The sequence below is a fragment of the Astyanax mexicanus genome, chromosome 17 (assembly GCF_023375975.1).
Source record: "Astyanax mexicanus isolate ESR-SI-001 chromosome 17, AstMex3_surface, whole genome shotgun sequence".
In the NCBI taxonomy this organism is placed as follows: domain Eukaryota; kingdom Metazoa; phylum Chordata; class Actinopteri; order Characiformes; family Acestrorhamphidae; genus Astyanax; species Astyanax mexicanus.
In genome coordinates this window covers 24,359,731-24,373,269 of record NC_064424.1, presented here as the reverse complement: position 1 = coordinate 24,373,269, position 13,539 = coordinate 24,359,731, and the positions used below count along the sequence as shown (strand labels likewise).

The following is a 13,539-nucleotide window of genomic DNA, read 5'->3' as shown; positions in this document are numbered from 1 at the left end:
TGGCCAGGCGATAGAATTCCGCACTTTTAACAGGCGTGGAGTCACAGTTTTACTAGTCAGGTAGCGTTAGTTAATTGGCTTTAAAAAGTCTGTTCTTGTACCAGACAGAACATGATATTGGTTTTCCTAAATAAAATGCTGCTACTTCAGAAGTTCAGACATTTAAATGTATGTGGGTAAACATGACATTTGTGTTGAAATAACGTAGCTAAATTAAACCTTACTTTTTTTGGTGGATGTCTTATGTTAAAGGCAGGGTCCCAGCTAGCACACAACAGACGTCCCAAGTTGTAAAAGTTTATTTCGGGGAGGTTTTGGCTATTTTTCACATGAAATAATCTCAACATGCCTTTTGCAATCATTTAGTTCCCCGTGGGCAATGCTAAAATCACTATTTCAAACTTTACAGCAGGCAAGACTTTCATTGTTTTTTTATTTTTGCCAGACGTGAATATACTTTAGAGTAGTCAGAGGTGAAATGAGTTTTGATGGGAACCATGATGCTCCTAAATGCATTCCCATTCAGGAGGGAACAAAAACAATGCTTGTCCAGACTAAAAACTGATTGGCTGACTCACAAACTCTTTGCAGAGAACAGGTTTGTGGCTTGTTCTAGATTCCGGGAGATTTTATCTGACTTGCAGGCATCAGGGAGCTGTTATTGATATGCGGGAGACTCCGGCAACTTCAGTCTGACACAACCAACCTTCAACACTGAAATGTGATTGAAGTAATGTGTTGTTGCTTCAGCGTGAAAACAGTGTTGAAACAACATTTAATTTTAAATGGTTGTGCAAACGATGAAATTCAATCAACATAATGTCCTCAACCTTTTTGAATTAACATTTTACATGTCATCATTAAACAATACAAAAAACGGTTGGATGAAGGTATGAAAAAGTGGTTTTATTTCCATTTGCAGTAATTGCTTTTTAATTTGGCACTAATTATTTATCATACCTGGGGGTATGTTCATGTTTTATTAGTTTTTCTGTTTTAGTGTTTTTAAGATCAGATTGGTAGGGGAGGGAAACTTTCTTTATACTCAGCTTTACTACAGTGATGTTAGTCTTTTATTAATACTCTGTTAACCATAGTGTTTTCTAGTTTTAGCTACTTGTAGTAATACAATGCTTTTTGTTTGTATTTGTACAGTTCCTACTTTTCAGAGATATATATTCAGAGAGAGAAAATAAAAATAAAATAGTTGATATATATAGCCCTTGTGAGCCTTTTAGGTTGCTGGTTCATACCCACTGATGCCACTAGGAGTTCTAGAGCTCTACTACAAACTATTGTTCGTAGCTGTTGTCAGCTGTTTTTCCCTCTGCCACCTGTTTGGCAGATAAGAAGAATAGCATCAGTGACAGATTATGAGTCGGATTCTGCGGGAAGTCGGATTTCGGCATGACACTGTCGTGCTAAACTAACCCCCACGGGTACGCTATAGCAGCGTCAGGCGGCCGTACAGTGTAACAGATTTAACTGTAAGCGGAATAAATGTAGATTAACCTGTAAATGAGTGAATTAATGTGTAAATAGTGGAATTGTGATCGTGTTCTCTATAGGGTTTCTTTCTTTAGACTTTTCATTTTGCTTGTTGTGTTTTTGTTATCGCTTTTCTTATTATATTATCACATCTGAACTAGTGAGTATGGGTAAATTTCACACTTTTATTCGCAAAAAAATAAATAAAAATGGAGCCTGTTATGTTTTATGTAAATAACATGTCAGTATGTATGTTCATACAGCGTTGTTGAAAACGATGGCTTCCTAAGCCTCATTAATGTTCTGGAAGCACGTTATGTTTTACCCACACGTAAACATTTGAGTAAAGTCCCAGCTGGCCACCAATGTCAATAGACGTTCATTTCAGGTGAAATCTTGGTCATGACGTCAGATGACAAAATTTTTACTTCAGAATAAAGGCTAATACTGTTACACACCTGCAGGGGTGATCATTCCAAACCTGTATAAAGATGTGAGACACTGCTTTTATTTATTATATTATATGTTATAATATAATTGATTATATTATAGAGATAATAAGCGTGCGCTCTATTATCTCTATAATATAATCAATTATATTATAATATATATATAATTGCGACAATTTTTATTTTAATTTCGGGTGACTGTATGTGTGTTATAAATACTATATCAAGTCAAAGTTATGTTCAATTAATTGTGTGAAAAGAAGTATAATTTTATAAACATACAGCTATAAGACTTAGGTCCAACTATACACTGTAAAAATTGGAAATAAAGATAATATCAAATTTGTATAATGCAATGTGTAACAGTAATCTATGAATGGCTCATATAAGACCTGCTTTTAAATCTGCAACACTACATAAAATCAAACTAGCTGGTCTAAAATAAAATTAATACAATGTTTTAAGATGTTTATTTGCATGGACAGTTTACATAATAATTTGGATCAATTTGATGATTTATTTCAAAATATAATAATAATATATATTAATATTACTAAAATGTGTTTTAGATGTGACCAAATATAATTTACATTACACTAAAGACAGTTATCCTTTTCAAACAACTAATTTGTATGTCTAAATGACGCTTGTATGCAAATATGTAAATTAAACCAAATCATATTTTCAGATACATCATTACAAATCAAAACTGTAATACAGATTCATGAGCTCAGAAACATTCATAAACAGTGTAATCACAGACACGGTTTCATGTGCATATTTTAGTGATACCGGCAGGACCAAGGTCTTTAAGCTTCCAATATGTTCCAACTTGCACAGACATATAATGATGGAAACACAAAATTGCATGTATAACATACGCTGTTTCTTTATCTGATAAAATAGACTGAAGATTTGCATATTGTCAAATCACATGCATAGTGTCCTGCGTAAGAACACTAACCTCATATAACAAAACAAAGAATTCTAAATTTGTTACAGCTATATTTTATTTGTTTTTGCTACAAAGAGTCATATATAGATGATATCTAAATATGACGAAAGTAATAATGATGTAACCAGATTTAAGAAGGGGTGCATTTCCTTGGAGGCTGACAGTTATTGAGAAATTAATAAACACAATTCCACATTGCAACGTAACTTTGACTTGATATGGTTTATTTAACACACAGACCGTCATCCTGCATCAGTAAGATCTTTGTTTTCTTTATACATGACTGGAATTAACTGTATTTGTGTTCCTTTGGTTGCAATAAGCTCCGTGATGTACTGCGCTCACTCTCCCCACACAGGAAGCGTCTTGCGGTGGGGGAGCCAATTCTCTCCGAGCTTCTTGTCTTAGTGCGCATATAAATAATTAGCTTAAAATAAAGTAATTGTTTGCTCGAATTAAAGAAGTCGTGAGCACGGATTAAAGAAGTCGTGAGCATGAACTGCTATATCGTTCGCTCAATTTTTAAAAAAAAAATTTCCACGGATCCTCCCAGGCTCCGTAATAAATACAGCTTTTCAAAATGTGTGTATTACTGTTGTAAGCAATAAAAAATTATTATTAGTAATAAACACTAAATTAACGAATCTTACAATTATGTGGGTGAAACTCATTTGTGTTACTCAAACAACACAACATTCATATTAAATAGGTTAATAAAAAGATCCATGTAAAAGATTGTATTAATTTTTATAGCAATTTTAACATATAATTAATAACTAGACCTTTAGTTTCATTTATAAAGTACACACGCCATGACAAATTGCACTGTTTATTTAGACAAAAATCATATCAGTGAAATAAATGCAAAATATTTTAAAAGAAAAAAATATATATAAAATAATACGTTTTAAATGTAATGTTTTTTGAGTGTCACGGTTTCCAGTCTTTCTTCTGCCTCTGTTGAATCCCATGACTACAGTATTCATAGTTCTTTTTCTTCAGAAAACCCAATCATGTTTCACAGGTTAAACACTTCTTACATTCACCTTCCCCAGAATACTAATCTATTTAATTTGTTTCATATTAAGCTCTATTTAAATCTGTCTGTTTTTCCTACAACTGTACATACTTTGTTATTGGTTATGTTTAGGATTCACAGCAAAGGAAACATCCAGTGATTTATTTATTTATTTTTTACCAGTTAACTCATCTTTTGAGGTCTTAGTGAGGAAATATGTTGTTGCAGTGTTAGTTACATGTTCTGCCATACTGAGTACTGACGATCAGAGAAAGAGCCAATTCAAAATTCAGACAGAAATATAAAAAGTTCTTGTTAAACTTGGAGATATGCTTTTGGCTAATCTCATTGTGAAGAAACCAACTTGCCAACAACATCTAGAAGAACAGAACAGTGTCTGTATTTCAGTTGGGGAGGGGTGTTAACAGTTTCACACTGTTTCTTATGTTATGTTTAAAAATAACATTTGATGATTGCAATAAAACTGCTATATAAATGTCATAAATATGAATGCCAATACACAAGCAATATGTACAATCAGAAGACACAGGGAGCATTATGAAATGGAGAATGAGGGATCCATTTCAGGGCTGAGAGGACAGTTACCAATCTCTGTAACGTCCTTCATTACTCATTTTCTGCTTTCATGTTTTCTACCTTTTATTGTAATTAAGTACTTGAGATGGCAAACCTGAGGTACTGTATTTTTTTTAATGCTCCAGACTTTCTGATTTGCACTTAAGATATTTTACTGGTCACTCTGATGCAATTCAGTCACCCTCTGGACCCTCTGTTGTGTTCTAGTCAGCTGGACTCAGTTCATCCTATTCCTCTATACTCAGGTCATTGTTCTGGTTATCCAGATGTTTCTTTTCCTCTTCTGTTTCTTCCTGATTTTTTTGTGATCTTTTCTGTCTCCTTTGTCCTAATTCCCAGTAAGCCATCCAGTAAACCTCTTCATTATAGATTTATCCAATCTGTAAGTGAAACATCAAAGCACAATTAGTTAAAACAAAGATGTTCCATATTTCTAATAAAACATTTATAAAACAGTGATGCAGTATTAATGTCAGGTGGAGAAACTGAAAACCAATGGAATTTGAATACTGTAAGTTAAAGGTAACAACACACGTGTCCACATTGATCCAACTCGATTTTAACCATCACAGACATTTGACTCAACAAGTGCTAAATATGATGCTGAAGTACAATTTCCTATCTGTTCCATATGTGCTACAATGTCAGTATTAAAATATTAGAAATGAGATTGTGTAATTGTAAAGGTCAGATTCATTAGATGTGCTAAGAAATGACTGTGATAGAGCTAATACTACTGTGGGAAACACATTTGCTGATAAAGTTTAAGGTTTGTGTGATATGTAGCACTATTGTGCTGTTTCCTCATTTAAAACCAATTTTAATATATCTTTAATATTCATAAATATGGAAGCAAATAACCAAAACACAAAAAAGCACAAACACAAAATATACAAACATGCAGCGGTAGAAACAGAAGAACACAAACCGAAAGAAACCAGGCAAGCAAACTAAGGTTCACGAGACAAACAGGGTTCCTGATATGAAATATATAAATACAGACCAAGAAACCCTGAAACAAAGGGGTTACTTATACGTAGGCTATATACTAATTTTAATACTGTGGGTTTAGCAGGCTAGTTCACAAAATACTAACACACTTATCTGTTTTGTACCAACAGGAAGTGATAAATCATGAAGTGTTATTTATTTTATTCATTTATTTTCTTTCTTTGTTGCATTTTATATGATGAAAAGTGTTACAGTTGGTATATGTTGCTAATACTGTAAAAAAAAACTACAAAAAAAAACTGTTTCCAGCCACCTGTTACATTAACTGCTGCATCATTGTTCAGAATTTCTTTTAATATTGCTACTGATGTGACTAGCTCTGTTTAGCATTGCATTGTTGGATATGTTTAAGTGTAAACACACTCAAAGATACACTTTAATAAGTTTATATACACTAATAACTCAAAAATGAGATATTTTAAATAATTAATATTATTTGTCTGCACAGTTATGCAGTCATGTTATAACTTTATTCTTTGATCATTATGAGTTTTCTTACCGTAAATTACATTCTGATTGCTTCATTAGTTCTGAGAGCTGTTTTACTGACTTTCCCAGATTATTCTTCTGCAGATCCAATTCCTTCAGGTGTGAGTGGTTTGAGGTTAGAGCTAAAGTCAGAGCAGCACAGTCTTCCTCTCCTATACTGCAATTCTGAAGCCTGCAGACAAAGAAATTCTTTACTTATTTGTAATAACAAACATAATTATACATGATTTTACATTGCACATTTCCATAACATAAAGACATGTACATTTTATTTTTTGTGAATGGTTGTATATGAGAGATAGATAGATCGTTAAAGGTTAGATTGTAATGCATGGAAAGATTTAAACAAAGGAGATGAATGAGCTGACCTAGAGAATACTTGATTACTAAGACAAAGAAGTTTGTCAGGAGGAATGGTGGTAAGCCGAGCTAAAGAAGAGGGTTTTGTGAGCAGTATTTTTAAATGTATTCAGTATTTTCTAGATATACATAGAGGAAAATGTGCAATGTGGTGATGTAAGCAGGCGTGAGGGAGGAGACAAGCAGCAACAATTTGAATCAAGTTTGTTAATGAAAGAGGAGCTAAAGCTAGAACATGTGCAGAGACACAGTAATGTTTTTTCCACACACTTCAATGTGAGAAAGCGAGCAGTTCATGATTAATGAACCTTAAACCTAACGAATTTCAAGCAATTTCACTGTTGCAGACAAATTTCCAGAGTCGAGCTGCAGTCGCGTCATCTCGATCGTTAAGTATAAGGTGGTTAGGACTGAAAGTTTTCGTCAGTCGGGTTCACATCCTGGCGATCTGATAAAATCAACCGTGTTTAATATCATCGCAAGTCTTGAGACTTTGCTCACGCAAATACTGACAGGAACAATGTCAACAACCAATAGGAGAACTACAGGAAGCCGCAAGGCAAGAATATTTTACACTTTGCAGTTAATATGACATATGGTTCTTACTTTAATATGTACAGTATTTTAAACACAGGTACCACTTTAGAGTCATTATATGTAAAGTGTTGTGTTTTTATCTTGCACTATTTGTCTTATTGTGCAGTGTTATTTTTAATACAATCAAGTTTAATAAATTCACATTTTGCAAGAATAATGTTCTTATTGCATTATTTCTATCTAAAACAAAAGCAAACATATATCAGTGAAACTGTGATTCTTTGCTATGAAAAAGTGGGTAATAAAGCTTATAGGATGAGTTGAACACAGTAGTGTAGTGTATGGACAGCATAATTAGCACATATTTTATATTTTATAGATCACAAAATTATTTTTATTACTATGTAATGAATTCCGTATGCATATAAAAAAATTGAACTACACATAAATTTAAACTTTGCACGTGTGATCAGAAAAAAACTGATCTACTTACAGTAGTTCCTGTAGTTTACACTCATGATTTTTCAGCAGTTCACAGAGCTGCTTCATTCCTGAATCTCCTAGTTTATTTTTACTCAGATCCAGAACTTTGATGTGAGTTGGATTCAAACAAAGAGCCGAGGCCAGATCAGCACAGTCCTTCTCTTCCATACTGCAATCCTTAAGCCTGCAGACAAAATATATAAAAATGGCTATTAAACTATGCACTTTAATAGGAGACAAAGTCTGCATTCTAAAAGTAGCAAATAAGTTCAACAACATTCAGTAAGGATACATTTGAATATTTGTGGGTCATTCTCTTTATATGTTATGGCAAGAGAGATAAAGAGACAACCTATGCACTCATTCTCTATAAGACCTTTACCATTACAACTCAAGAGAAATGCACATTCCATTACACCTCAGCTTCACTACATAAAACTTATCAATTTTTTTTAAATACAGGCCATACATTAAATCTAAATATTTAGCGCCATAAGGAAGGCTAATAATATATATGTGTATGCATAGTACATACATAAATTATGTCTAATAACAACATTTTTAAATTACTGAATCTTTATTACATTTATGAAAATGCAAATGCATATATATATATATATATATATATATATATATATATATATTTACAAAAATCAATATATGCATCAGTATATCTGACCCCAGTTTTTCCAGTTTACAGCGAGGGTTCTTCAGCAGATCACAGAGCTTTAGCAGTGCTGAATAATATAGTTTATTATCATTCAGATCCAACTCTATCAGGTGTGAGGGGTTTATAATCAGAGCAGAAATCACATCAGCACATTCTTTCTCTGTAATACTGCCACCTTCATACAGCCTGAGGAGAGACAGAGACACAGAAGAGATAACTAAAGTGAATTAATCTTATTGGGGAAAAACAGCAACGGTTGTCATATTTCCTCTTTTATGCAACAGTTAAATACTGCAGTTTAACATGATATGGAACCACAACACAGCACAGCCTATGTGAACCACAGCATAGACAAATTGTTTAGGTCCACCCACACTTTGTCAACATAATATTTCTGATAATATTATACTACCTAGATATTTTGCACATAGTGTACAAATAATAGTGTTTACATGTGAACATTTACAAAAAGCCCACCATTATCATCCCATAACAACCAACATATAAAGAAAGATTTCTTCATTGCAAATTGCAAAAATAGTAATAATAATATACAATAAACTTAAAAAAATAACACAGTACAAATATTGAATGCAAAGATGTTGTTATGCCGTTAAACACCTCTTATACACCATGTGTTTTATACCTAATGCAACCAAAAAGTCTTTGGTTTGCCACTTGCTTTGCAAATGTGTACTCTCATGAGGAAGTCTATTCAGGGGGCGGAATAATTCTGAGACTGCAAGAATTAATAAGAGTCTAGGTTTTGTTAGTAAACCTAATTGAGGTGAATAATTTTAAATGCAACTGTAATTGGATCACTGAAAGTCTGTACGACCCACCCATATGAAATAATTGTCTTCTGATTTGTCAGGTTATTTCTGCACTGGGAGGACAGCAACACTGTTTAAATTAGGTGTACAGCGCCACCTACTGCTTTTCATGTATGATGCTTGCACATTTTACAAAGTGGTGTCATGTACAGCCAATCAGAAATACAGTCTACACAATTCAGCTTCACTACTTACGTGAGTTTCTGCAGTCTACAGTGAGGATCCTCTAGTAGAGCAGACAGCTGATTAACTGAGATCTGTTCTGGATTCATTTTGCTCAGATTAAGCTCCCTCTGCAGTAAAGGGTTTTGTTTTAGAACATGTAAAAGACGAGTGCAGGCTTCCACTGCAGCATCACTTTTCAGCAGCCTGTAGAAAGACCAACAGTACAGACACATTAATTATAAAATGTTGGATAAAACACAGCTTACTTTAATTATCCTATGACTGGCAATAACCTAACACACAAAAACAGATTCTGCTGCTTTAGAGTGTTTGTGCCAACATGGCAACTAAACCAAACCCATAATAAATGTCTGCAATGGGCTGGAATGGGTATAATAGCTTTGTATGCTTTGCTTTGACATATGACTTATTTCATCTGTATTTCAAAATTATGGCTTTAGTAATGCCATATAATGTTTTTAAGTTCATGTGAGGAGAGCACACAATGTTGATTTAACTGTAATTTGTTTATCTGTACTTAATCTCTAGATGTAACTATAGGGTTACATAGGGTTAGGTCAGGTGAGATCTTGGACCTTTAACAAATATCTCATGTAATGCTAAATTAATTCAAAGTAATGTTACTAAATTTAGGTAAATGTTTTAGGAATTGATTGTCAATTAGAAATGTAATTACCTCAGAGTTTTCTTTGAATTCATTAATGCAGAAGTAATCAGCTCAACTCCTTTGTCTCCGGGGTCATTCCCACTGAAATCCAACTTTTTCAGGTGTGATTTGTGTTTTGTTGTCAGAGCTGAAGCCAGAGCAGCATATCCTTCCTCTGTTACACTGCAGGATGAAAGACTAAAGAGAGACACAAGTAAACAGTGTAATTAATTCTAGCAGTACAGTTTAATATTTCTTCCTCAGAAAACACCATCATTTTCCTTCACTGTTAACGTGCTATCAGACTATGAATGATAATTACAGAAGATATTACCTCAATGTTTCTAGTTTACAAAGAGGATCCTTGAGGGCTTCACAGAGCTTTTTCACTCCTGAATCCTGCAGGTTGTTGTTACTCAGGTCCAGTTCTCTCAGACTGGATGAGGTGAGAACTGTGGCTAAAGCTGAACAGCTTTCTTCTGTTAGATCATCATTGTTGATCCTGAATCAACAAACAACAAATCAAAAGATCAGAATAGAACCATGAAACTGTGAATACAACTTCTAGAAATTTACCTGAACACACCTCACTTTCAGATCACCATGCCATCATCAGTAAAGATATATTCCTAAACTTAAGCAAAAGGCGTGAATATAGACTGATCCCTGGGTGTACAAAATGAGCATCGCTACACACCTTGCACAGGGTGTAAGATAGGGCCCTCAAATATTCTAATTGGTAGGACTGGTTGGTAGGATTTCATGATCTGAAAAATACTTTAAAAAATACTACTCTAAAATCGCCAAAGTTGATTATAGTATACAGTATGATTATCTTACCCAAAATGCTTTGTTTGTTTTTTTAAAGAAAGCAATAAGGTTAATTTTTAATTGTATGCAGTGAAGACAGTGAACAATAGTGTAATGTGGTAATGTATGCAGGTCTGGAAAAAGGAAACAAGCAGCAACAATTCATCTGAAGGTTATTAATAGAAGAGCTAAAACATATGCATTAACACAGTATTTCAATATAAGAAACTGTGCTGTTCATGATTAAGTAGCACAGATTGTATATTTTTATATATCACAATATTATTTTTATGGATATCTAAAGAATTACATGTACAGAGAAATTAAAACTTTGCACTTGTGATCACAATATTCTATAGTCAAAAAATAACCTACATCACATTTTAAAAAGTTCTAAGGTCAGAATAAAACGGATCTACTTACAGTAGTCCCTGTAGTTTACACTCCTGATTCTTCACCAGTTCACAGAGCTGCTTCATTCCTGAATCTCCTAGTTTATTTTTACTCAGATCCAGAACACTGATGTGAGTTGGATTCAAACAAAGAGCCGAGGCCAGATCAGCACAGCCTTTCTCTTCTATACTGCAATTTTTAAGCCTGCAAACAAAATTACAGGTTCTTTACTTTGGAACAAATGTATAAACATGATAATTAAACTATGCAATTTAATAGGAGACAAAATCTGCATTATATAAGTAGCAAATAAGTTCAATAATGTTTAATAAGTATACATTTGAACATTTGTGGGTCATTCTCTTTATATGCTATGGCAAGAGAGATAAGGAGACAACCTATGCACTCATTCTGTACTCACATTCCATTACACCTCAGCTTCATTACATAAAACTTATCCATTTTTTAATACAGGTCATACAATGTACAATATGTACAATAACAACATTTATTAATTATTGAATCTTTATTACATTTCTGAGAATACAATGTACTACTTTGTTATAAAAATCTATATATTCATCAGTATAACTCACCTCACTTTCTCCAGTTTACAGTGAGGATTCTTCAGCAGCTCACAGAGCTTTTTCAGTGCTGACTGATCTAGTTTATTCTCATTCAGATCCAGCTCTCCCAGGTGAGAGGGATTTATAATCAGAGCAGAAATCACAGCAGCACAGTCTTTCTCTGTAATACTGCCACCTTCATACAGGCTGAAGAGAGACAGACAAAGAAGAGATAACTTCTGATTATTCTGTGTTTGGTGTGGTGCAGTGGATAACACCACCACCTGCCAGTGAGCTACCATGTGGGAGACTGGGGTTCAATTCCAGGTCTGGGTGACTATGCTGTGCTACACCAATAAGAGTCCTTGGGCAAGACTCCTAACACTACATTGGCCCAACTCTGTAATAGGAATAAAAATAATTGTAAGTCGCTCTGGATAAGAGCGTCAGCTAAATGCCCTGTAATGTAATGTAATGTAATGTAATGTAATTATTATTATTCCTACAGTTTTCACGTATCTGGGAAAAACAGCAACATTTACCATATTTCCTCTTTTATGCAACAGTTAATTGCTGCTGTTTAGCATGATTCAGATTTCTGTGTGTTTTGTAAAGTTGGAGCAATCAAAATCTCTGTTTATATAAAGTAACCTCCTAAACTAATTATCAGCATAAATAATAGTGTTTTTATATAAACAGATATATTTTAAGATATACTGTTGTTGCTTCTAGAAAGGCGATTTTGCTTTTGTTTAGTTGTTGCCAGTTACAAACATTACTTTTTTGTTCTTATTTTGTTTATTTACACAGTTATGCACTATGTTACAATTGTTCACAGATACTGTATTACTGTGCAGGCTCACTGAGCTGAGATTCTTGAGTGGGGTGGTAAGCTAGCTGTAGCTATAGCAATTAAAATAATGTCTTTATTTTGAGTTATCTGTACAGCAATATTGAATGCAACAGTGTTTTATGCCATTAAAACACCACATTGGCTTTATCTCTATCAAACCTGATGCAGTAAATAGAGTCCTTGGTTTGCCACCTGTTTTGCAAATGTGTGAGTCTAAGTTTTGCTAGTAAACCTACTTTTCAATAGGGGTGTATAACTTTGAGCCAAGTCTAATGGATCACTAAAAGTTTGAAAGACCTACAATATGATATAAACAACTGTGTCTTCTGATTTGTCATGGTACGCACTGCACTGGGAGGAGAGCAACACTGTTTAAATTAGGTGTACAGCACCACCTACTGCTTTTCCTGTGTGATGTTTGCACATTTTACAAAGTGGTGTCATGCACAGTCAACCTAAAACACAGACAGTCTATACAGTTCAACAGTAAATCAGGTGCAGGTACAAAGCAGGGGACATAATAATCAAATAATCAAATAAAATCACTTAAACACTAAATTCTCGAAATACTGATTTGTTGTAGACAAAGTAGAAACTCCAGTAGAAGCACCAGTATAAACAGCTCAGTTTGGAGCATAGTCAATAAACAAGGTGAAAACAATCTATAGGCAATAACCCAGGCCCTATTTTAAAACTATTTTAATTATTATACTTCTTACGTGAGTTTCTGCAGTCTGCAGAGAGGATCCTCCAGTAGAGCAGACAGCTGATTAACTGAGATCTGTTCTGGTTTAATTTTGCTCAGATCAAGCTCCCTCTGCAGTAAAGGGTTTTTATTCAGAATATCTTCAAGACGAGTGCAGGCTTTCACTGCAGCATCACTTTTCAGCAGCCTGTAGAGAAACCAACAGTACAGATACATTAATTATACAATGATGAATAAAACACAGCTTACAAATATTTGTGCCATTACTGTTCAATTACATCAAAAGACAGCTAAACCAAATCTACAATAGATATCTGCAGTGGGCTGGAATGCCTGTTTGTTTTGCTTTGACATATTACCTATTTCTTTTGTATTTTAAAAGGCACTTTCAGTAGTCACCATATGATGTATTTAAGTTAATGTCAGTAAGAAGAGAACACAATGTTGATTTTATTGTATTTTTTTTATCTCTACTCAAGTACACAAGAT

The 13,539-nt window shown here is 33.9% G+C and overlaps 1 protein-coding gene across 1 annotated transcript in view; it reads right to left on the bottom strand.

Moving 5' to 3' along the window:
- Nucleotides 1-7,696: 7,696 nt before the first annotated feature.
- Nucleotides 7,697-13,539, bottom strand: part of LOC107197275 (ribonuclease inhibitor-like) — a 28,689-nt gene continuing 22,846 nt past the window's right edge. Inside the window, exons 7-9 of the mRNA XM_049466669.1 lie at nt 13,064-13,237; nt 8,067-8,243; nt 7,697-7,703 (exon numbers count right to left, since the gene is read on the bottom strand). Coding sequence (XP_049322626.1) covers nt 7,697-7,703; nt 8,067-8,243; nt 13,064-13,237 — 358 coding nt within the window. The remainder of the gene's footprint in view (nt 7,704-8,066; nt 8,244-13,063; nt 13,238-13,539) is intronic.